Consider the following 23,778-nt stretch of genomic DNA (forward strand, 5'->3'; position numbering starts at 1 on the left):
GGAGTTGTATCTGTGATTAATGGTAGCCCATATTTCTACACTGCCAGCAATTAGTGCAAACGAAATCAAATTTGAGCAGCGGCAGTAAAACGAAACTGGCCAGCGGGCGGTCCACGTAAAGTAGCCACCATATCTTATATATATTTGCCTAATAATAATGGTTCTTAAGTGGAAAGAAGACGGGAATGCCGACGGCGGCACATAGTTGCCATTTTATTTATGACACTCACTGGCCACGCCCACAAAAACCGACACAAAAGATAATAACACGGGCCAACATTATTCTTCTTGGCCAACTGGTCTCCAGGGCGCAACTTGCCAACAGCAGTCGAGGGGCATAAAGCGTCGAAAGCCAGGGAAAACGAGAGTGGAAATGGAATTGGAATCGGCATCGCCATAGCCATCGCCAGGATGAGCGGCAAGTGAGCAGATAATTATCTCAGTGCATAATCTGGGCCACCAGCACATCTTACTGTCTTGCCTGTGGCCAAGAATCTCAGCCCGGGCGGAGTCAAGTGCCTCTGACTTTTGCCTGTTGTTGTTTGGTATTTACACGAAAATTATGCTGATTATGAGATTGTTCATGCGCGGAGCAAAAAGGAGGTGTGACTTTCGTGGAAACGCCTCGACGTGTCGCAGCTTTAGGGCTCCCCAAAGATCGATTCAAATCCCGGTCCCAGTTCCAGCTTCTGCTCCAGTCCCATGGCAGAAACGTGTCAAGGCCTCGTTCATATCATTTCTGTTCCATTAGCAGTGGTAATTTTGCTTAATTAGTTGATGAACAGCGTGCAGCTGTGTGATTCTTTTCTGGCCAAGTACATTCATCCAAAAGTCAAGCAGCTGCACTCGAGTGAAGCGGCACTTCAGCCCGCTAAATTGGCACACGCATTAAATGCTTCTCAAGCACATTGCTCATACGCCATGTGCAGCGAGCAGGCTTTAAGAACGTTGTTCATACGCCGTGTGGAGCGTGAAACGCTTAAAACGTTAAGTCCCCTTCATATCCATATCCGTATCCGAATCCAATTCCAGCCGCACATAAATGATATACAACAGCCGAATAGTAGACGCAATAAATCCAAAACGCAAACTAAATAAATTAGGAATTTTAGTATTTATGGGAACGTTTTCTGGCTCATCAACCATGGGAGTCACGTAGCCGAGTTTACAGCCGCAACTAGGCGAAACCTTTTGCTGATTACGACGTGACCAGTCGGGAAAAGTGAGTAAGTCTATCTCTGTAAGACTGGGACTGTCTGGGTGTGTGGCTGCGGCACATAAAATTATTTTAAATTATTTTTGATAATTGAATGAAACACAGGAAAACGTAGAATGATTTAACGCCATATCTCATGGCGCCCCATCCGCCGAAATGATAACTCTTTCTGGTTTATCCGCGCATGCGCCACTTTCGAGGAGAGAATCCTGCAGGATTCGAGGGGCGAATGTTGCGGAGGAGGCGCATCGAGCACGTGCACTTTGTTTACACAAAGTAATGAAATTTCAACAAACAAGCAGCTGGGAAATTGCCATGTCTACAATTCGAGTGTGGGAGAGTGGGCCAACTGAAATTGCGCATAAATGCGACTAATTGCATTAGGAAACAATGTTGCCAATAAGCATTTGACAGACATCAAAGCACCCAACAAGTTTTCCCACTCAATTCAAATTCAATGCATATTGATGAGCTCAGCTTGGGGCAAAGAGCGATATGGGGGCTAATTCGCCGACGGAAAGCAACGAAAGTAAGGAAAGTCTATTCTCAGATCGTGATGAGTTAGATGGCTATGTCAAAAAAGTTATGGTTAAAAATCGAGTTCTCGAGGTCTTGATATCTAGTTTCTAGATTTTCGTGTTGCCTAAGCAATGCAAGTTTGTTTCGAAACGCTGCCACGCCCACTTTAACGCCCCTCACCATGCACCTCACCAAAAATAGTTTTTACATCTTTTTTCTTTTAGTGTCTCTAGAAATATATATTCCGAAAATGCATTGAAATTCAACCAATGGCCGTCCACTTCATTTTGATATCCTTGCTAGTGTCATGAAGCGCTGAATTTCACGACCTTTTATGGCCAACCAGTTGGAAATGGAATGCATGGAATGCAGTTGACCTCGGATGCCAGCAGCGGGATCTTTATGCATTGCATTTATCTAAATCCGAGCAGCCTTGGCCGTTCAACGCAACTCACCTCGACATTTTATGAGCTGGAAGTTGGATTCGCTCCGTGGCAGCATAAATTATACCGCATGCATTTGTTTGGCGAGAGTTTTTCCCAATGTTTTTATTTGCCCCGTCGGTGGCCTTGAGTGCGGCAAATGCAAACTACCATGTCGAAACAAGGAGCAGCTGCAGCAGAATCAGCCAGCGGGAAAATCGAAACAGAGAGAGGGAAAACTCAAAGATGGAGCAATGCTGTAATTCACCCAAAAATACAACAAGGTCACTGGTAAACGAAATGCCAGAGCTTTAAGAAGCTTTCGGTAATCGAAACGCATGGCTTTAGTTCTAATTAAATAGCAATTTCGGGCATTTTCCATAGCTATCGCTGAAACTTTCCACCAGGCGGCCCTACAAAGTACATACAAAATACTCGTAATCCCAATTTGCATAAATATTTATGCTGATGGCGCTTAAACTGCTAGCCCCTCACACCATTTGTGTTAATGCGTCTTAATCTTTAATGAGCCAAGTTTCGCGATTCGCGGTTCGGTTTACGCTGGATTCTGTCCGTGCCTCTGGGTTCGGGTAACGTTATGGCCTCCGGATTGGAGTACGTGTAACCAGACAGCATGACCCCGTGGCCAGGGAAATTGCCCTGGAAGTGGAATGGAGGAACTATGTACTTTCGCCCCGATAGATACGATGAGATCTAATTATAAAGATAAACTGTTATGCTTTCTGCTTCTGCGTATGTGGCGAGCATTCAAATGGCCAACAAATTCCCGCCTGACAGATGCCAAATAACTTTCAATGCGTTCGGAATCTGAAGTTGTTCGCTTAGCTCTCTTTGTAAAATCACTTGAGACACGCAAGCACTTGCCGAAATAATTCCACCACAAAATTTCAAAGCTCCAGTTGTCCAGTTCAGTCTCAAAGTATGTCAGTCCAGCTTAAAATTTTAAATTCTTATTTAATTAAAGAAATTTGCTTTAACAAAATGAATGTAAGTATTTGTATACTTATTTTAAAATGGTAACACCTTTAATAACCAGAATGCTCGTTACACGTGCCCTTCTTGTTGAATCACCTGTGAGTTCCCTTGAACACTTGGTATAAATTCGTATCCCTAAAATTAAATTAAAGCATAATTAAATGGTCCAGAATGTGCTGTTTAATCCACCGGCAGCACCGATTGCCCCACTCAATTTAACCCTCTGGCTTGCTGGGTACTCCGTATTCTGCTGACAGCCAAATCCACAGCAAAGATAACAAAGCAAACCGTAGCAAAACCAACTTCCGATGGCAGCTCACACCCTCGAGATTCACGCTACTTATTTTAATTGCTCGACATTTTTCAGAAACTTTTCGTACGCGCACATTGGCACGCATACCCCACACATATACATATACTTATGTATATATATAGTATGCTTTTAGGGGCATTTGCAGTTTCGCAGCTTAATCGACTGATTTAGAAGTTTATTGCATTCTGGCATCTCGGGGAAATGGGAATGTGGAGCCGTCCACGAAGGTATTTAAAGGCACCTCTGCGTGTTCCGTGCCGGCAACTCCACTTCATTTGTGTCTCGAACGCCGCCGGTTGGCAATATAAATGGACTTCCGTGCATTAAGCGGATAATGCCAGGACGAACGACCAGACAAAGCGCCACTTCAAATTGCGCTCAAATTTATTGGCCTGCATTTAAATGGCCGACAATTGCGAACGCCTTGCTGCCATTCAGTCATAAGTGCACTCGCAAAAATCGGAAAGTATATATGACATACTTTAAAAGGTTTAACAATAATTACCGAAAATTTTAAATAAACCAAGCAAGTAAATTGCATATAATTACATTCCCCATATTACGATTATTGATTATGATTTTTGGAACTTGATCCTAATTTTTTTGAACCCTTTATAAGAATGAAATTGGGTGTCCCTTGACTGCATTCAAGTAATTTCCACGCGAACTGTTACGCATTCAGCCGACCACAGACGTGCGGCAACTGGTAGCAGTTGTCCTTGACCATCGCATGAATAACTGCGCAGGACTCGGATTGGCTGTTGTCCTTGCGACAATGCGTACAATTAAGCAAAACCGCAAAAATCACACAATTTATGCAGCAGGCTCAGCATATTAATGGCTGCTTATTGAGACGACAACATGGAATGTAACGAAATTTGCATTAAAACTGATTTATGCATTTGTCGCTGCGGTCGTTATTGTCGCTGTTTTGCCCTGGTTGTCCTGAATGTCCTGTTGGTCCTGCCAACTGATGCTGCGCAGGCATTTGCGTACATTTTGCGCAACCCAATGACAATTTTATGATGTACTTCGGGAGGACATCAAAGCGGTGCCATAAAGTTTTAAAGTGGAATTTAGCAGGGAATGCGGCTAGGCCAACAACAGCTTGCCTAAAAACAAATTTTATAATCTAGAAAATAATTTATCAGAAGTCCCATTTAATATTTATTAACTCAGCAAATCATAAGAAAAAGTATTGTTTCTTTTACAATATTTTAGCTAATCCAAGGAAGTCTTAAACGAAAATTACAATACATTTACATTGCTTTCAAAAACGTCAATTTGGGCAATGCAAATATAATTTACAATTAAATAACCAAAAATCGCATTTAATATTTATTAGCTCAGGAAATCATAAGAAAATATATGTTTTCTTATACTACTTTGTAAAAAGTAAACAATCTTTTCTTCCATCAAATCAAGAGATGTCTTTAATAGAAATTTAATATATGTGCCTGAAAACTCTTTTACGTTGTTTTAATAATGTGAAAGTGAGCAATGGAAATATAATAATTCTCTTTCAGTTTTTATGCAAGTCATGGAACTACCATTAGTGTTGATGACAATTGATTTTTTAAGTGTTTCATGTTTCAAAGCAATTAATCCGCAACAGATACTATTTAAATGTTTATCCAGTACCAAAGAGCATGCCATAAAATCTTTTCCAAACCTCGCAATTATTTGTACAGACCAAATGACCCGCAACCCGAGAAATTCCGATTAAATTCAATTTTTCCAACAGCATTTGTGCTTTAATGTGTGCGCTCACGTATGTATTAACAGCTAATGACCGATGACATTAAATTCTTTCCGTAATTATTATTTATTTTTATTTCCGCAGCCACTCACATGTGCCACTTGTATCCGAAAAGGTTCGGAACACATTTAATTTTTAATGTTTTCAAAATGTAATTAACTTTGTAGCGACAAATGCCTGCATACCGGCATATGCCTGAAAAAGTGCTGAAAAGTTGCTCACATTTTGGCCAGAACTTAAGCGCTGTTCAGGACATTGAAAGCGCTTTAGCTGGCATCAATATTGCATGGGCGATGGCATCGATAAGAGCAGTATGGCATTCACCTTGATTCTTGTCCGGCACACGAGGCGTATGATTGTTTTCCCATGTCAACACATCGTGTCTCTAAACTGGCTTTCCTTTCGCTTTTCCCATTTACACATTTGGTGACTGGTCTAATTTCCCATTTCTCGTGTAGCCTGTTAATGGCTTTAATGCGATTACAGGACATCAGACCAGTACGCCCGCATTATGACTTTCCTGCTGAAATGGCAGTTCCACTGGCACACGGAAGCTTCATTAGCTTTAAAGGCCATTAAAGCACTCATCTGGGTAATGGAGTGCCTCACCTCATAAAACAGTTATTCAGAAGACCAGCTCCAACAAAACGGGACCAAAATAAAAAGAAGTGAGTCGTGAAAGCGAAAATACAAAGCCGTGAAAAGCCTCGGCCAAAGAAAATGCAAATTGCAAATTCGAGATTTAATTTCGTTAGCAAACAAAGAACATGCCAGCATATTTACTCACAGTACTCCTGGAGATTTTCGCCATGACAAACTGATTGGTTTTCAATAGGCGCAAATGTGAAAGGTTTCGGCAATTTGTGAGATTTAAAAATACATTTCAAGAAATCTTTCAAGTATTTTACCTTCTTTTATCACATACAAATGAACTAAAGCCGTGCTTATTATATGTGTATTTTATTTTCAGACATGCGATGTAATGAATGGTCACGTAATAGCAAAGCTAGAAATTTTGAAAATAACGCAAATCGTTTAGTCATCGACATCATCATATCGATAAAATGCACCTGTCTGTTTTGGCTCTGGTAGATATCCAAAGTGAGTCCTCAGATACTCGAGGCCCAAGAATAATAATACCGTGTGCGGCAATAATCGACTCAAAGAGGGAACGTATCCCTTGAAGAAAGCCAGAGGTCCCTCCTTCGAAGTCTTTACAAACACATCCCCCAATCCAGAATACTCGCCAGGTGCTGCATTCATGCGACGTGTCTTCACCACATCGATGGGCTGCGTCAAGGTGGTGGCCACCACGGAGGAGATCATTGATGCTAAGATGTAGGTGCCCATATAATCGGGCATTCCCAATTTTATCATTTGGGACTTGCTTTGCTCGTAGAACGCAATCTGGCCTACGGTCATAAAAGCTCCACGGAGCGCGATCATCGAGGAGCCATTGAAGAGATTTTTCCATCCCTCTTCGCGGGTGATTCGCACCAGTCCGTCTATGGCGTGCTTATAGCTGCAAAAAAAAAATTAATCGAACTCGTAAAATAACGTACATCCATTTCAATAACTTTAAAGCGCGTTTTAAGTGATTTTGAAATATGTCTTTGGGCTATAAATATATATAAAACAAGAGCGAACACTATAGTCAAGTTCCTCGATTGTTTTTTAGCACATCGATGGAAATTGGACAAAAAATAATAAAATAAAATAAGAAATTAAAAGTTTAAGTTTATACGGACAAACGGAAGGACAATCGGACAAGACTTGCTCAAGAATACTTTAAATGGTCGGAAACACTTCCATCACGATATAAATATTTTTAAATCTTACTTGCGCCTCTTCTCTGGTGGCAACTTGACATCGTTCTGCAGGCGGACGTTGATCAGATCTGCAGGAGCGCCCACAAACCCGCCAATTCCACCGGCAATCGCGGCTAGACATGTTTTGCCGGCCATGGTGCTGGTGTCCATAGCTCCAGAGCCCACCGAATAAATGCCAAAACGGGCCAATGTGTACGTGTATTGGCGCAGCATTGAGGCCGAGATGCCATTGTACATGGCCAGAGGTCCCTGTTCCTTGACAATCTTGCGGGTGGTCTGGAATACCGATAGCTTCTCCGCCTGAGTTTGGATAAGCACCTTGATCAAGTCAATCGGATGAGTCACCATGGCAGCCATGGAGCTCGCCAGACCTCCAAAGTACCAGCGGGCAATACGCCGCTGGTTGTAGGACATCAATCCACCCCTTCTGAGCGACATTTTGTGTTTTCTATTTGCTAACTTCTTACCCTTAATTTATTACTACGGATCTACTTGTGTGTTGTTTGTTAAATGTGAGTATAATGTATATGTAAATGAAAGTGCGGGGTTGATCTAACGACTGACGAGTTTAAAGGCAAGGAAAGCATGATTGGTGACTTTAAATATTAAGACACAAAAATTTAGAATTTACTTTCAAATCATAGTGCATCATGGTAACCAAATGAATTATTTAAATGTAGTAGAAATTTGGTCGTCCCTTCGATAGATCCTACATTATCATAATTAGCATCATAATTGCATTATTTACGTTTTATTTCACTCACTCCTAATCTGTACAACATCGGAATTCCTATAAGGCCTCCACCAACAATGCAATAATCCATCAAGCGTTTTTTGACCACTTCGTCTACAGAATTCAGATACAGATATAATGGAAAAGCCAGAGCAATCAAGCATGCATTTAGTAGTATCACCATAATTATTATCCAAGCAGCTCCTTTAGGCTTATCCTTATTACCTGAAATCATTATACTAAAACAAAACGTATTATTTGTGGGTCTGCCACCTCACCTGTCTCAACTAAGCTGATCGATTCGTCTTGCCCATTTTCCAAGATTCCGAGCTCCATTTTAAAACTCCTTGTCCCGTTCGTAATTGTATTTTCTATATATGAAACTTAATGAAGTTCAACTTTGACACCAAATGCAAGGGTAATAACTTGTTATTATTAATAATAATACAAACCGCTTTTCATCATAGCAGTTGTCATGGAAATCATACACAAATACTTTTTATATTCATATTCATTTATATATAAATATATTTTATTATTATTGTGAAAACTTTCATTGCTAATTTTAAAAATGGTAATTAACATACTCTTTGTTGGAATTTTTGTGTGGAGTATAGGTCCTAGGTAGTCATTACAAGAGCGTTTCCCTGTCACATTATTTACACCTGATTTGCCAAAAGACTGCTACTTTACATCCGGGCAGGGAGCAAAGCAAAATGGAAGAAAACAAAACGACCTGAGCACGCAACAAAGGTCTTTGGGAAACGCCTCAATCACGCACCTCTGATTATGCTAATGGATCTGAACCACTGTTGTTTCATAAATATTTTGACAGCTCAAGCACCGGAAACGGACGCTTGAAATTGTCCACAAGTGCCTGTATTTTAATTGGTCATTTGGTTTTGACAGTTGGAAACTCAGGCCTAGCCACTCGAATGGAAAGCTCGACCGCTCTTTAAACAAAAGTGTGTGAAATGGGTAGCAGTAGCAGGCTATTAAATAAATAAAACTTGGCCAGAAAGTTATTATTTGGCCGATACAAAACGTATCTATTCCATTGGCAGACTATTAAACCCAACATAACGCTGGAGGAATTTGCTGCTAGTAGAGCAGAATATATATGTATTTTTTGAAAATGCAATAAAATCGGCACAACATTTTTGAGAAATTGCCTCAAAAGCGAAATACATTTTATATTCAAAACAAAGTGGGTTGCAATTTCGGCCATTGGCATATGGGCAAAGTTCAGTCGCAGATAAAAGCGGCTAAATAATTTGGTTTCAGTTCGATGGCCACGAAAATTGAATGTTATTTCGATTTATGTTCCGTTTTGCGCACAATTCAATGGACTTTCGGTGAGTTTTCTACCAAAATCACGGCTGATGGATTGGATTTTAATTCCGGTGCAGCTGTCCGCGAACATACAAATATTTGCAAATCCCGCCCAAATTGTCGCATTGCGTTTGCTTATTTTTCATGTAATTCTATTTTGCGGTTTGCTTAACTGAATGCCAGCTCACGTTTATTATTTTACCATAATTGGTTTTAGCTGCCAAAAGCCGAAAATATAATTATCGCTTGGTAAGATGACCGACCGCCCAGTAACAAAAAGTTAACGGCAGAAACTTTTAAATGCTCAAAATCTTTATAAACTTTATTTATTGCGGCCAACTCGTTGGGAGTTAAGCTCCAGTTTAGAAGTTAAACAGTTAGTTATATAGTTGGCCCGCTTATTTGTTGCTGCAGCACTGGTCCTTGGGCCCATTCTTGCAAACGCACTGGCAATCCTTGTTGCAGGCGCAGTTGTCCCCGCACTTTTGGGCCGAGCACTGGCAGTCTGTCGAGGAATCGAGAACGATTGTCAATTATACAGCTTGCTGCTGCGTTGTACCACTTACTTGTTCCACAACCCTTGCAAACCATCTTGTATGTATCTATTTCTCGACTTTCACTTGGCTGAGGCGAACTGATATTCACTTGTTTGCTTGTTGCTTGGCTATTCAACTGATGACCCAGTCCGGCAACTCCCCCACTTTTATACCCACTTCGATTGCCTCGAACTCGAACGAGTGCAAAATTGCACAAATCCAAAACAAATTTGTTTGTTTGACCCAACTTATCACGTCGTGTGCAAGTCTGGGGCGAGTGGTTCGCAATTTATCAGACGATAGGCCAGGCAATTCTTTTTGCGCACGCGATTGCTCGCCAACTCGGTGCACACGAACTCCTCATCAGCTTATCAGCTGCCCACGTTGCGTATACGTTGCGTATACGCCGCGTATCGTGACTCAGCCCACAGCCCAGAAGCACACAATAAAAAGCATGAAAAGCGCAGGCAGCTACCCAGCGGGGTTTTTCACAATAAATAAAAGACTTTCCTGTAGTAAAACAAATTTAAATGCTCATATTGGCTGCAAAAACGCTTTACGACTAAACTCTTTTCAAAAAAAACCCAGCGTAAATGCCATAAAAATATCACATGTGGAAAGCTAACTAAAAATTAATAGAGGAAAAAACGCGCTGCAAATTAGGCAAAAACTATAAGCTCTGCGGGAGCTACGAAAACAGTTCGTTGCACGGAAAACCAAACACCCGGAACAACTTTATATATATTTATGACTTTTAGTAAAAAAAAAGTTTTCGAGAACAAATATAGAAATAGGCCTGACTTAGTTGTTTTTTTTTTTGCTAGGTGTACCTGCAACAAAAGAACGACTTAGATAAGTTTCCTGCAGTCTCTAACTCGGCTAGTTTTTTTACCTTTACTTTTTTACCATTTTATTTACCTTACCTTAAAAAAAAAATATCTTTAACGAGTATAATGAATATATAATTGATTCTTGTGCTTGTGTTGACCACAAGGTTTATATTTAACATCACATAAACATATATAACTTGACCAGCCAGCACCGTTCAGTTAGAGTATGACTTCAGTTCCTTACCACAAATTGCATGAATATCCTCTCGTCCCCAAAGTGTCCTTCGATTTTTCTCCGTGTAGTCCTGGGAACATTCCTGTAGAACTCAATATTTTAGAAAGTCAAGTGGCAGGTGTTCCGTTACCCCAAATTAAATTAAGTAATTATGAGGTCAGCGAAGGGTGTCTCATGCGAATTTAATGGGACACTTTTGATGGGAGCTATATAAACCTAAGACTTATTCTGTCAGCCGATCAAACAGCTGAATCATGCTGTTCCGCAAACGTAAGCCAAAAAGTGACGATGAAGTCATCACCTTCGACGAACTTACCCGGTTTCCGATGACTTTCTACAAGACCATCGGCGAGGATCTGTACTCCGATAGGGATCCGAATGTGATAAGGCGTTACCTGCTACGTTTTTATCTGGTACTCGGTTTTCTCAACTTCAATGCCTATGTGGTGGGCGAAATCGCGTACTTTATAGTCCATATAATGTCGACGACTACTCTTTTGGAGGCCACTGCAGTGGCACCGTGCATTGGCTTCAGCTTCATGGCCGACTTTAAGCAGTTCGGTCTCACAGTGAATAGAAAGCGATTGGTCAGATTGCTGGATGATCTCAAGGAGATATTTCCTTTAGATTTAGAAGCGCAGCGGAAGTATAACGTATCGTTTTACCGGAAACACATGAACAGGGTCATGACCCTATTCACCATCCTCTGCATGACCTACACCTCGTCATTTAGCTTTTATCCAGCCATCAAGTCGACCATAAAGTATTACCTTATGGGATCGGAAATCTTTGAGCGCAACTACGGATTTCACATTTTGTTTCCCTACGACGCAGAAACGGATCTGACGGTCTACTGGTTTTCCTACTGGGGATTGGCTCATTGTGCCTATGTGGCCGGAGTTTCCTACGTCTGCGTGGATCTCCTGCTGATCGCGACCATAACCCAGCTGACCATGCACTTCAACTTTATAGCGAATGATTTGGAGGCCTACGAAGGAGGTGATCATACGGATGAAGAAAATATCAAATACCTGCACAACTTGGTCGTCTATCATGCCAGGGCGCTGGAGTAAGTTTGACGGTTATATATTATATATATCTCTCAATTCATCCAAATTAAGGATAAGAACTAAACTACTACATGTTTTTCTTATAATACACTTTTCAGCCTCAGCGAGGAGGTCAACAACATATTCAGCTTCCTGATCCTGTGGAACTTTATTGCCGCATCGCTCGTGATTTGCTTCGCTGGCTTTCAGATTACAGCCTCAAATGTGGAGGACATAGTGTTGTACTTCATATTTTTTTCAGCTTCGCTGGTTCAAGTCTTTGTGGTCTGTTACTACGGCGATGAAATGATATCTTCAGTGAGTTTAATTTTTATTAATTTTTCTTGTTTTCGGTCTAGTATTAACAAGAAATGTACATTTCAGAGCTCTCGGATTGGCCATTCGGCATTTAATCAGAACTGGTTGCCATGCAGCACCAAATACAAACGCATCCTGCAATTTATTATCGCGCGCAGCCAGAAGCCCGCCTCTATAAGACCGCCTACCTTTCCACCCATATCTTTTAATACCTTTATGAAGGTAATCAGCATGTCGTATCAGTTTTTTGCACTGCTCCGCACCACATATTATGGTTAAGGGAAGATTAGATACATATATATGTATGTGCATAGGTACATCGGAATATTGATAGCAATCCATCGAATACGAAAAATACATATTTGCAAAATAAGATACTGAATTCGTTTGCAAAATACAAATACATAAGTACACATAATGTTATATAACAAGATAACAACTTGTGATCTTTAAGAAAAAACAGTATTCTATCCTAAAAAAAACCACAACAAATCAAGTTATTTAATGTGAAAAATATATAAAAATTCATAAAATTAATAAAACAAATCTTAAATTGTCATAAAAAAGATCTGTTCTGTTAACACTTTACAGATGTTATAGAGGGTAAAAGTTATTAATTAATACATGCTTTAAGGCTGTGACATAAAGTCCCCATGAAAAGAACATTAACGTTCCCGCGACAGAATACTTTGCATACTTTGCGGATCAGTCATAAAAAACGACTTGTAATACTTGTAATATATGGAATTTAAAGGTCAATCCGCAAAAGACCATCAATCCCTGCTTCACCTTGAAGACCTTAAGTCCCGTCACCGCACCCATAGAGCTGGAAGGTGTAATCCTAGATCAACCTTCACAGGCTAAGTACCTCGGGATTACCCTTGATAAACGGTTGACTTTCGGCCCGCACCTGAAAGCTACGACTCGGAGATGTTATCAAAGGATGCAACAACTTCGATGGCTGTTAAACAGAAAAAGCACCATGACACTGAGAGCCAAAAGAGCAGTCTACGTCCACTGCGTAGCCCCGATCTGGCTGTACGGAATACAGATCTGGGGTATCGCAGCAAAATCCAACTACAACCGCATTCAGGTATTGCAAAATCGTGCCATGCGTGCAATTACAGACTGCCCATACTATGTACGTGGCACTACCCTTCACCGTGATCTGAATCTTCATACAGTGGAAGAGCAGATCTCCAGGCACACCAGCAGATATAGTGATAGACTAAGACGACACCACAGTATACTTGCTAGACGCTTACTCCCTGCTAGGCCTCTAAAGAGATTAAAAAGGAAGGGTTTCGCCAAAACACTTGGACAACCCTAAAGACCCCCTCGAAATATGAGACAAAGTTGTAAGTCCTCACAAAGTGAGAGGTTTGGTTTTATCTTTTATATGTTAATTGCGCTGTTATGTTACTGTTATTGCATTGTATTGATTCATCGCTTCTAAATAAATAAATATATAAAAAAAAATACTTGTAATAAAATGCCTTGTTTATTCGCAAAAACACTCACAGTGAGTGTCGTGAAAGACTAAATGGATTAACATACATAAATATAGACACAATGGTGCGCATATCGCTAGCATCACAAAAACGTAACAACGACAAATACTAGGGCACAAAATTCATGATGTGATGAAGCCGCCAAACTAAATGGCTTAGTCCTTCAATTCGGCGCCACTGTTAACAAAACCGGCAGTTTGGGTCAACTGCAGTTGGGCCTTCTCCTCCGCCTCCTGGGCCTTCTGCTCGGGCGTCTTGGCCCATTCCTGCAAATCGCCGGAGCAGTAGAACCAGTAAATGACGCAGCCGACGAGGTAAATGCCCGCCGAAATGAAGAAGATAATGCGCCATTCGTCACTAGTCTGGTTGGTGACCACGTAGCCCGTTAGCAGCGGACTCACGATGCCCGGAATGGTGGCAAATGTGTTGCCAATGCCCATCAGAACACTGGCGTGCTGGGGCGCAATGTCGAGGTGATTAACGCTATAAATTAGGTACGGGACTGAGTACCACATCTCGAAGGGATCTCCCCCCTTTGGGGAAAATTAACACTCACGCAAATCCAGACCAGGCGAAGGCACCCAAGCCCACGGCAATGGTCAGACTCACCACCGACCACGTGGGATCCAGCAAATAGGCCGTCAGCATCATGAACACCGTCTGGGCCAGAAAGGCTCCACAGTTGAAGTTCCGCCTAACCTGGGTGGTCGTCCAAATGCCCTTCACCTGCAGCCAATCAGCCAAATAACCGGACACGGCCAGCAGGATGCCCATGGCCAGGTATGGAACCGCCGAAAGAATGCCTGTTTTGCCAAGGTCAAAGTTGAGCGTGTCTGAAATGGCAAAGAAATAGAAAATAAGTACACTTAAACGTAAAGTTTAGGTCAGCTATACCCATTAGTTTTGTACTTAAGTTCTCCTTTTAAAGCTTAAACTATTAAAATCAATAATTGGAAAATTTTAATAAACTAGCACAGGTACTAATATTATTAGTCATTAGCTCATATGAAATATTAGTAAGTATAAGTAAATGTGAAAGCAACAATCAATACTAATTTCATAAGTATTTCAACAAAACACTTACCCCTGAGGAAGCTGGGCAGCTGGGTGAGCAGGGTGTAGAAGCCCCAGTTCTCCGAGAAATGCGAGGCCATGATGGCATAAAATGGCATCGACGTGAAGATGGCCCTCCAGGGGTGCTTGACGTGCTTAGAGCCCACATACCCGATGGTCTTCTGGATGTAGTCGCATTCCTCCTTCGAACAGAAGCGATCCAGCTCGGGTCCAGCTTTGACGAAGACGAGCCAAGTGATGTACCAGATCACGCCGATGGTGCCGAATACGTAGAATACGCTCTCCCAGCCGTATTTGGTAGCCAGAAATCCGGAGCATGGCATCGCCACCACCGTTCCCGCATAGTTGCCGGCAAATGCTATCGATGCCATTCGGGATCGTTCCAAAGGCGGAGACCAGCGGGCCCAGACCGCATGAATACCGGGGAAGGTGACGCCCTCGAAGAAGCCCTCGATGATGCGGACGAACAGGAACATTTCCAAGCTGTGCGAGGCAGCCATCGGAGTGAGCAGCGTCAGAATGGCAGTGCTTCCAATTCCAGTACCAAATACCTATAGTTTAGATAGATTTTAAAAACATATAAATATATTCAACAACTTTGATTTAAATGTAAATATATCAGTAATTATTCATAATTTAAATGCTATCTTAAACTTACAATGTTGCCACCAATTTTGGTGCCGATGTAGCCACCGAGGAACTGTGTCAGGATGTAGCCGTAGAAGAAGGAGCTCAGGATCAAGCCCTTCTGCTTGGAGTCCCAGGGAAAGTCCTGCTGGTAGGACACATTTCCATCGGCATCGAAGACGGTGCGATTCTCGGTCATGGCCACAATGGCCACCGAAAGATTCACTCGCAGTGAGTAGACATTGAAGAATCCGAAGAAAGCCAGTAGCACCACAATGTAGCGCTGTTTACGCCAAAATCGCCAGGTGAGTGGTTCACTCTCCGTGATTTCATTGCTGCATAAAAGATATATAAGCAAATTAGTATGGTTACCATGGTTCTTCGATTATTAAATATAAAGTGGTGGCCAAACAAATGAGGAGCCGGCAGGTTTACTTTCCCTTTCGGTCCGCAATCACTTGCTGCAAGCGGTTTCGCTTAACTTTGTTGCTTTATGTCTAGACCCGTAAACCCGTTTTCATGTTGTGGTTATTCAACCCATATCGCTCCAGGGCCTCCCAAACTCTATTTATTTATTATACAAACAGTTGTGTTTGCAGGTTTATGCAAATAAGAAACATTATTTATGTTTAGAAATTAAGGGAAATATTATTCGTTTGTATTTATTTATTATCTGGTTGTCATATTACCCACCTTCTTCAAGTTTGAATTTTCTAAAGAAATCACGTGTATTGCCTCTATTCAAAAATTGAATATTTCATTCTTGTACATTGTATTTTAAAACTTGTTTATCGTATACTTATTTCATAGATCGTCTGGTATTTCTGCGGCTCTTAAGCTATGCGGAACCACTTAGTTTTTCCACCTACATGACCTTGCAGAAACTACTCACTTGTTTTGGTGCACCTGCTCCAGGTGCTTGCCGTTCTTCGGAGACTCCAGGTCGGTCATTGTGCCAGCCGATCAACGTGAGCCTGAAATACGTTTAATTTGTTTATACAATGCGGCAATTGTGGGGCCCGGCAACTCGTGTGCGTGCTGGCGATTCATTAAACTCGAATTGAAGCTGATTGGCCCAACACAAGTGCAGTCCAACAGATAATGAACTCCCCATCCCACACACAAAAGCGTGTTATAATTTCCCGATTTGTTAGATCTCGAATAGCACCCAACTAGACGAGTATGCGAATATCTATATATTTAGAGCCGGGCATCTGTTGCGTGCCGGTTGTCGTAATTGTCATTGACACTGAGCGAAGAGCAAACATTTTGCTAAGCAATTTGTGGGCCACTAATGCGGAAACATAATACGCCAAAGATGCCAGTTCTGAGATGAGAATAGAAATCTGAGCTGGGCATCCGCCGCGGGAACGCATCTTAACTCAATTATCCATTTAGTCGATTAAGCAAATGGTTCGCCAATTGTGGCACGCGAAAACCCGCAGAGAACCTCACTCTCACTCTGGATGCCATAATCTAATAATTGTGGCGTAAGTGAGCCACGTCTGGCCGACTTGATTCGCCTTGATTTGCAAATTGCAGGAATTTTCGGCACTATTCAACACGCGCGGCTTTTGAATGTCATTTCAAATTAAAGCAATTGCACACGCACGTGTTTAAAGCCGGCTCTCTGCGCTCAGTGAAAGTACTTGGTAATACACTGAAGAAAATTCTCTACTCTTTTTGATGTCAGATATACACTGATGAAAATTCTCTACTTTTCTGATGTAAGGTATAATGTAATAAGGTAATATGGTTTATAGTATTCAACAAAATGATGGGAACAAACAATTATAGCAAAATTTGAGTTACTGTTATCACTGTTATTTCCTTAGAAGCAGTATATAAATTATATCATTATTACTATTAAATGAAAATACATTTTTAAGTGTACAAGCTCTTGTAGATACTGAAAAATCTTCTCACAGGCAGCTTATCATTATAAGTTTATGACAACTACCGTGCAATAGTCTGCCATAAAGCAATGGAAAGTGCTTTGAAAAAGTTTTCCATGCTATCAAATATTTCCACAAGTCACATAATAAAACAGTTTGCTGGTTGGTTTTGAGAACCTAATTGATATTTAATAGGGTTATTTCTGATGGCTACACTTCAAACTTTGTTTATGCTTCTAGATTAGTGCTCATAAAATGATATATATAGCCAGGTCTTGGTCTTTTATTGCCACATGGTTATCTTAAGCGACTTTTTTTTATTTTGGACGCAGAATAACAAGAAATCCCGCTGAGATTTTGGTTTTATAGAGCGCTATTTTGGATACCATAAATTCCCGCCTCAGCTGATAGGTTTGCCTGGGACAGACCTTTTCGACAACCTCATAAGAAACCTATTGCCTCTGATAAGTAGCAGCTTGGCAAGAAAATATTTACTTTGTTTCTAAAAAAAAACAAAGTTAACTAAAAAGAATCATGGAAGAACATGGCACATTTGTGCAGTCATTAATTCTAATTTGAATAACACTATGCGAAATTTGCGAAATATTAATAAGCTGTTAAAACAAATTGCCAGTAAGTTTTATAAAATCTGGATTTAGCCGAAAAGCTGAAGCTTATATACAATTAATGTACTTAAAAATAATAATAAAAAAACTCATGTATGATCAAAAGCAACCAGGCTCAAATCCTCCCAAATACTTTACAAATATTCTGGAAATATTATGGAAACTTTATGATATTTTGAGCCAATTTATGTTGCTACCTACCATAGAAAGGAAAATTTCTGAAATGTTTTATAGTCAGCTTTAACACTAAAACACAAACTTCCGTAGAAACTGACGGACAGCAGACGAACATATCTGTGTACTTATATAAACTCGGCTGATATTACTTATGAAGAGTATATATACTTTTTAAGGTCACAAACGTCTCCTTTACTGCAAGCTTCTGTCTGAAATCAATATAACTAACTAAATCAATATAACTTGTTCTAACTAAAAAAAGGTGCTGGCCAATGTTTTATTTTATTAACTCTTACTCAAAAACACTTGTTATTTCGAAGAAACTGTTTTGCAAACAGCTGCACCGCATGCAAAAATGCGACAAAATGCCTTAAATTAAAACTTAATCGAAAGCTGTTGACCGAACAGTTGGTTCAATAAACACCAGCACAAAAACACTTGGTAAGATGTGAAGACACTGCACAAACGACTGCACAAACTTTTCGCGATTTAATAACGAAAGTTAAGCTCAAAACGCACCAATGAAAGTTAAAAATTAGAACTGGAATCCGAACTGCTTGTTCTGGTCTCGGTCGATCCGTTCGGTGGACAGCACTGCTTGCAGGTGGGCGGGCAGGTGTAAAGTCGCCGATGGCTGGCAGCGGACTGAAACATCCAGCCGTTTTCGATTTATCAGCTCAACTCGCCACCGGCAGCGGCTCGGCATCGGCAGCTCGATCCAATCAGCTGCGTTTTCGGGAGCGGGAGCTGGGATCTGGGATTTTCATACCGCTCATACCGCTCCTCATATCGTGCATCTCCCGTTGCCCAAGCCAACTTCAATTGAGGCACTGGCAGTGCCAGGTAATAAAGAGCTAAGTCCGGAGCGCTAAATCGAGAGAAAGAGGCAGGAACCTTGACGTGATTAGACCGCCAGCACGCTGATACTGATCGGCATAAAGCTTATCGTTTGATTACGCGGAATATGTGACGCTTGTAAAGATAAATTCTTTCGGCGATTTGGGCGACCAGAGGAGAGCAGCTTTCGTTTTGCTGCTTAATTGAATATGCCAGATTTGCCAAACTTACTAGATTCGGTAGCTACCACAAAGGGAATAAGTGGAAAATTAACTATATATAATAATAAACAGAAGTCTACATGGCATCTATATATTTAGATTATTATCATTTAAGTTTCAGTATCAATAGCTTACACAATAGTTATGGCATGTATGTTTATTATGTATATTTATTGATATACAAGTTAAGAACCCTCTTCTTGCGCTCTTCGTCAGGACTCACCAGCGCTCGGCTCTCGTGTTTTCGGGCCCCGTCAGCAGGCGACTCGGGGCCTGTCTAGTAACATGTTCGTGTAAGTTACGAACCCTCTTCTTGCGATCTTCGTCAGGACTCACCAGCGCTCGGCTCTCGTGTTTTCGGGCCCCGTCAGCAGGCGACTCGGGGCCTGTCTAGGAACATGTTTGAGTATGTGTGCATTCGGAACAAGTGCCGTTGGTCGCACTCAGGGTGAGGGGTCAACGGGGGAAGCGGATATAAAAGCAGCGGGGCGGGAGAAGAGGCCCCAGTCTCGAACGGACACATAACGGAACCGCTAGCAGATCGCGAACTGAATCTTAAAATAAAGCTAATCGTAAACTCGAACCCTCTTAACTATCTTGACTATTATTTGGAGAACCACAGCATGTTGGTTGTCATATCAAGGTGAGGTATGCGGCAGCGAGTGCCGAGAACCCTGATGCAAGTGGAACTTGCGTTAACTGGCGCCCGAACAGGGACCGGCAATGTCCGGCCGATAAAAGTGATACGAAAAAATTGTGGAAATTTGTGCGTAAAAATAGTGGTGGTGTGCATAAGTCAGATTAAGATCTGAAATCCATAAATGAAAAAGAAGTGCTGCGTGAGCTGTGTATAAAATGATAAAATAGCAATTACCCGCTGCCGGGGGGAACTACGCCCATCCCGGGGCGCAACAAATATTGCATAATTCAATAAAAGGTGTAAAATTTCTAAAATAAAAATGTAAACCTATGTTGCGCCAAGACCTAATTTAAATTAATAAAACAACGACCCGCTACCGGAGGACGCCACGTCGCCCATGCCGAGCGCAAAAGTTGTACGATACCTATAACATAATTAAAACACGATCAACCCACTGCGGCGGTACGGCTTGTGGGAAAATTTTTTTTTTCTCTCCTTGCCAATTCGCGAGTGCAAAAGATTGTGTATAATAAACCAATAATTAACCATTGCAGCAGTTTACCTGCGGCAGTACGAGTAATATGAGCGCCCAGAGTGATAAGGTGGTGTGTGGCAGCTTGTTGGATACGTTAAGTGGTGTGGAATGCACCCAAAAAAAACCGCCCAACAAGTTGTGTGGCGGCCGTACCTTAGTAGGCAACCAGCCAAAAGGGATACTACGGAACCACCGTGCCCAGTGCCGAAATAAATTAGAGGTCATCAATAAAAAACTGTAACAGCACGCACGCAAGGAAAAAATATTGCAAAATGGAATAGCGCACAAAAAGAAATACAAAAAAAAACTATAAAAAAAATAATATAAAAAAATACAGATTATAAGAAATAAGAAATAAGAAATATAAAAAAATAAAAATATAAGTACACAAAATGTACCGTACCCCCACACACTACGTAGTCTTAGAACAACTTAGACGACCAGATATTTACGAATTGTCTTTTTGTAAGCGCGATTTCTGCATGCGGCGCAAATCCCGCTCACTGGACTGGCTGGGGTCGGCTTGGAAATGGGTAGCTGGATCTCCAGATGCTGCTGATTGGAACGCCGTCTTGGCCGCGCAAGCGACGGCTTCGAGGAACTGCAAAAACTGGAGGAGGCTAGCTGTATCCCTCGGCTACTGAAGTAACCAACGAGTGGTTAAGCAAGTCGACGATGGAATGCTCCTCCTGACCAACTTCAACGGAACTCTAAGAACGGCTGCAGAGAACTACGACCTGATCGGCTCCTTTATCATCCAATTCGACAATGAGACGATAATGGTCAACGGTCAAAACTATTCCAGTTACTCGGTCAGTCATCTAATGGCGATGCCGGCCGTGTTGAGCCACATAACGGCCAGCAACTTTCAACTTTCTCTGGAATACGTCCACGACGTGAGCATGAAGAATTTGGAAAAGATGTCCAACATGGCGAGTGAGCTACTAGCCTCTCTTCTCACCGAGGCGGCACTCGCAATCTGCATATTCCTAGGCTTTTATTTCCTATGGAAGAAGCTGATGTCCACCAAAGGCATGCCCGATGTCCGCGAGATTGCCGCAAACTTAGAAGCATTGGGCCAAACCGAGCTGAACAAGGCTCACTAATCTGCGGGACGCAGATCTTGAGGGGGGAGGAGTTAAGAACCCTCTTCTTGCGCTCTTCGTCAGGACTCACCAGCGCTCGGCTCTCGTGTTTTCGGGCCCCGTCAGCAGGCGACTCGGGGCCTGTCTAGTAACATGTTCGTGTAAGTTACGAACCCTCTTCTTGCGATCTTCGTCAGGACTCACCAGCGCTCGGCTCTCGTGTTTTCGGGCCCCGTCAGCAGGCGACTCGGGGCCTGTCTAGGAACATGTTTGAGTATGTGTGCATTCGGAACAAGTGCCGTTGGTCGCACTCAGGGTGAGGGGTCAACGGGGGAAGCGGATATAAAAGCAGCGGGGCGGGAGAAGAGGCCCCAGTCTCGAACGGACACATAACGGAACCGCTAGCAGATCGCGAACTGAATCTTAAAATAAAGCTAATCGTAAACTCGAACCCTCTTAACTATCTTGACTATTATTTGGAGAACCACAGCATGTTGGTTGTCATATCAAGGTGAGGTATGCGGCAGCGAGTGCCGAGAACCCTGATGCAAGTGGAACTTGCGTTAACTTACATATATAAAACATATAGTATATTATTTTTATGAATAGGCGTATTTTTAACCGTTAACAAAAATGTATATAAAACATTTATGTATTAAATTTAAGTTCGGCAGAATAAAACATTTCAATAGTTTATTTGTTTTACCCCATTATATTAAATTAGTCCTACGATGTAAACGCAGTTATTCTAAAAATACTTTTTATCCTCCTAATTGGTCAATCATGTTTGAAAAGTTTATTTTTATAAAAAAAAACTATTTTCATCATTTAATTAACACATCTAATTGAACTCATTAGCTGTTTTTGTCGCCGTCAGTAAATTAGCAAACATAATGGACTTTATTGGCCTGCATTCCACAGTGTCAATTGTCAAATGTGTGAAAGGATTTAAGTGAACTTGGCCATTGTTCAAAAACTATTTATTGAGTACCATAATTGCCTAACATGTCTTGATTAATTTTAATTTACCCTTAGCTCGCAAATAACCACAATGCAGTAAATAAGTCGGTGCCAAAAACAAATTAGCAAGCAGCTCACCGCAGAAATTAACAGTTAGGGATCGCGCACGACAGTTCTGTGGTGGGGCGTATCACCTAATGTCATCTATTTCATTGGCAAGTGCGAATTGTTTTGTGGATTACCGGCAAACAAACAAGCTGCATAAATATCCAGTTCAAAGTGGTTTTTATATTAACCTAAGATATTCACTTGATGGTATTTGTATAGGTTTTTATTGGCACTTCTGGGTGCTGCGAAAAGTTAACAGCGGCAAGCAGTGCGATTAACAGCCCAAGCAGGTGGACTTTCATGGGCTCTGCTATGCTTATGAAGTATACAAAACGTATACTCCTCGTTGGCTCAAAATAATTGCCGTTATTTGTTTGCCATATTTTTGTCACAAAGCAAAATGCACAGTATGATGAAATTATATAACGCATTGGAACAAAAACATTGTACATACAGAAAATATCTTCTGTTGGATAAATATTATTTTTATGCCATACTTGAAAATTGAGACTTAAGAAATTAAAAAATAAATATTAATTTATTCAACGACCTTTGTCATTTTTGGGTTTTAGCCATTTGTAAAATTTGAATCAATTGGTCTAATAATATTAATACTTAAACGCAATCTGCAAACATTTTGTTATTTCTCTGTTTCTCAGTGCACCAATCGACGTATTGAAAAAATGTGGCGAATTGAAGTTAAGCCTTCTGCTGCGCTTCTGTTCTATTTTTTTCGAGCACGGACATATCATAAACAATTGGCGCAGTCACACGTGCTGCAGAACAAATAAACAAAGTGTGGCAGCTCAATTTACATGCATCGAGCGCCAGCAGCACGTGACAAAAACAGTGCAACATTGTGGCACCGAAAATTGGCAAAACAAAACAAAGTGGCAAACGCATCTATAACAGCAACATGTGAGCATGTTGAATTAAAAACGGAAAGAAAATAACCAGACTTGATTGCTCGAATGACAACTACTGTTGCCTGTCGGCAACGAAATGCCCCAAGCATACGCAATGTGTGTACTGCAATTAATTGATTTTTGGGGTCCCCGTTGCCAAAAATACCATATGTGGGTTAAACGAGCGCCCAGAGCGATCATTTCACACCTCAGTGCGAATTGAAGCCGTGTCGTGTGCTCACGCTTTAAATCTTGGGGGTTTGTCACCAACAACAAAAAAAAAAAGGGGGCACAACCCGGTCTCAAATCAAGGTAAGCCGAAACGGTAACAAATTGGATTTGCAGCTAAAGAATTCTCTATTAAATGCCACCATTTGCCGCGGATTTGCGCTCATTTTTCCCTGCCCTCCTCGGACCAGGTGTCGAATTTGCTGCTCGGCGAGCGCTTTGCATTCGGCGACTCCATTGTTTGCCCCTTTGTGTGCTCGCT

General features: G+C 41.4%; 5 protein-coding genes across 8 annotated transcripts, besides 2 other annotated features; 1 reads left to right on the forward strand and 4 right to left on the reverse strand.

Moving 5' to 3' along the window:
• Positions 1 to 6,171: 6,171 nt before the first annotated feature.
• On the reverse strand, positions 6,172 to 7,607 carry Dic2 (Dicarboxylate carrier 2). Its single transcript, NM_169897.4, has 2 exons — positions 7,065 to 7,607; positions 6,172 to 6,747 (listed from the first exon to the last, which is right to left on the reverse strand). Exons 1-2 carry the CDS (start codon positions 7,490 to 7,492, stop codon positions 6,261 to 6,263), a joined length of 915 nt encoding a protein of 304 aa, NP_732513.1. The 5' UTR covers positions 7,493 to 7,607; the 3' UTR covers positions 6,172 to 6,260.
• Positions 7,496 to 8,190, reverse strand: CG46441 (uncharacterized protein). The gene is made up of 3 exons (NM_001382158.1): positions 8,066 to 8,190; positions 7,819 to 8,012; positions 7,496 to 7,763 (listed from the first exon to the last, which is right to left on the reverse strand). Exons 1-3 carry the CDS (start codon positions 8,121 to 8,123, stop codon positions 7,725 to 7,727), a joined length of 291 nt encoding a protein of 96 aa, NP_001369026.1. The 5' UTR covers positions 8,124 to 8,190; the 3' UTR covers positions 7,496 to 7,724.
• Positions 8,191 to 9,281: 1,091 nt separating this feature from the next.
• On the reverse strand, positions 9,282 to 9,926 carry MtnB (Metallothionein B). Of its 3 annotated transcripts, none has more exons than NM_001300497.1 (2): positions 9,686 to 9,798; positions 9,282 to 9,624 (listed from the first exon to the last, which is right to left on the reverse strand). In NM_001300497.1, exons 1-2 carry the CDS (start codon positions 9,708 to 9,710, stop codon positions 9,518 to 9,520), a joined length of 132 nt encoding a protein of 43 aa, NP_001287426.1. In that variant the 5' UTR covers positions 9,711 to 9,798; the 3' UTR covers positions 9,282 to 9,517. The 3 variants fall into 3 exon arrangements, with proteins under 3 accessions (NP_001287426.1, NP_001287425.1, NP_524413.1); NM_001300496.1 differs by having other exon boundaries at positions 9,418 to 9,624; positions 9,686 to 9,926; NM_079689.3 differs by having other exon boundaries at positions 9,418 to 9,624.
• A 1,041-nt stretch (positions 9,927 to 10,967) lies between these two features.
• On the forward strand, positions 10,968 to 12,366 carry Or92a (Odorant receptor 92a; the record flags this gene model as incomplete). Its single annotated transcript, NM_079690.2, has 3 exons — positions 10,968 to 11,789; positions 11,889 to 12,087; positions 12,154 to 12,366. Exons 1-3 carry the CDS (start codon positions 10,975 to 10,977, stop codon positions 12,364 to 12,366), a joined length of 1,227 nt encoding a protein of 408 aa, NP_524414.2. The 5' UTR covers positions 10,968 to 10,974.
• A 454-nt stretch (positions 12,367 to 12,820) lies between these two features.
• Positions 12,821 to 13,566: a mobile genetic element.
• Positions 13,567 to 13,571: 5 nt separating this feature from the next.
• On the reverse strand, positions 13,572 to 18,648 carry MFS9 (Major Facilitator Superfamily Transporter 9). 2 transcript variants are annotated; one of them, NM_142632.3, is made up of 6 exons: positions 18,517 to 18,648; positions 16,192 to 16,273; positions 15,331 to 15,634; positions 14,683 to 15,223; positions 14,155 to 14,431; positions 13,572 to 14,081 (listed from the first exon to the last, which is right to left on the reverse strand). In NM_142632.3, exons 2-6 carry the CDS (start codon positions 16,248 to 16,250, stop codon positions 13,754 to 13,756), a joined length of 1,509 nt encoding a protein of 502 aa, NP_650889.1. In that variant the 5' UTR covers positions 16,251 to 16,273; positions 18,517 to 18,648; the 3' UTR covers positions 13,572 to 13,753. The 2 variants fall into 2 exon arrangements, with proteins under 2 accessions (NP_650889.1, NP_732515.1); NM_169898.2 differs by lacking the exon at positions 18,517 to 18,648 and having other exon boundaries at positions 16,192 to 16,527.
• Positions 18,649 to 19,237: 589 nt separating this feature from the next.
• Positions 19,238 to 21,884: a mobile genetic element.
• The last annotated feature ends 1,894 nt before the right edge of the window (positions 21,885 to 23,778 follow it).

The sequence above is a fragment of the Drosophila melanogaster genome, chromosome 3R (genome assembly GCF_000001215.4).
Source record: "Drosophila melanogaster chromosome 3R".
NCBI classification, from domain to species: Eukaryota; Metazoa; Arthropoda; class Insecta; order Diptera; family Drosophilidae; genus Drosophila; species Drosophila melanogaster.

What these genes read in the sequence shown, in the direction of transcription:
- Dic2 (NM_169897.4), bottom strand. Translation starts at nt 7,492, where the DNA reads ATGTCGCTCAGAAGGGGTGGATTGATGTCCTACAACCAGCGGCGTATT. An exon ending in CCACCAGAGAAGAGGCGCAA is followed by an intron (nt 6,748 to 7,064) that starts GTAAGATTTAAA and finishes TTTTTTTTGCAG; the next exon opens with CTATAAGCACGCCATAGACG.
- CG46441 (NM_001382158.1), bottom strand. Translation starts at nt 8,123, where the DNA reads ATGGAGCTCGGAATCTTGGAAAATGGGCAAGACGAATCGATCAGCTTA. An exon ending in GATCAGCTTAGTTGAGACAG is followed by an intron (nt 8,013 to 8,065) that starts GTGAGGTGGCAG and finishes TAATGATTTCAG; the next exon opens with GTAATAAGGATAAGCCTAAA. An exon ending in CGATGTTGTACAGATTAGGA is followed by an intron (nt 7,764 to 7,818) that starts GTGAGTGAAATA and finishes ATGATAATGTAG; the next exon opens with GATCTATCGAAGGGACGACC.
- MFS9 (NM_142632.3), bottom strand. Translation starts at nt 16,250, where the DNA reads ATGACCGACCTGGAGTCTCCGAAGAACGGCAAGCACCTGGAGCAGGTG. An exon ending in CCAAAATTGGTGGCAACATT is followed by an intron (nt 15,224 to 15,330) that starts GTAAGTTTAAGA and finishes TCTAAACTATAG; the next exon opens with GTATTTGGTACTGGAATTGG. An exon ending in TTCGCCTGGTCTGGATTTGC is followed by an intron (nt 14,082 to 14,154) that starts GTGAGTGTTAAT and finishes CCTAATTTATAG; the next exon opens with CGTTAATCACCTCGACATTG.
- MtnB (NM_001300497.1), bottom strand. Translation starts at nt 9,710, where the DNA reads ATGGTTTGCAAGGGTTGTGGAACAA. An exon ending in TTGCAAGGGTTGTGGAACAA is followed by an intron (nt 9,625 to 9,685) that starts GTAAGTGGTACA and finishes ATTCCTCGACAG; the next exon opens with ACTGCCAGTGCTCGGCCCAA.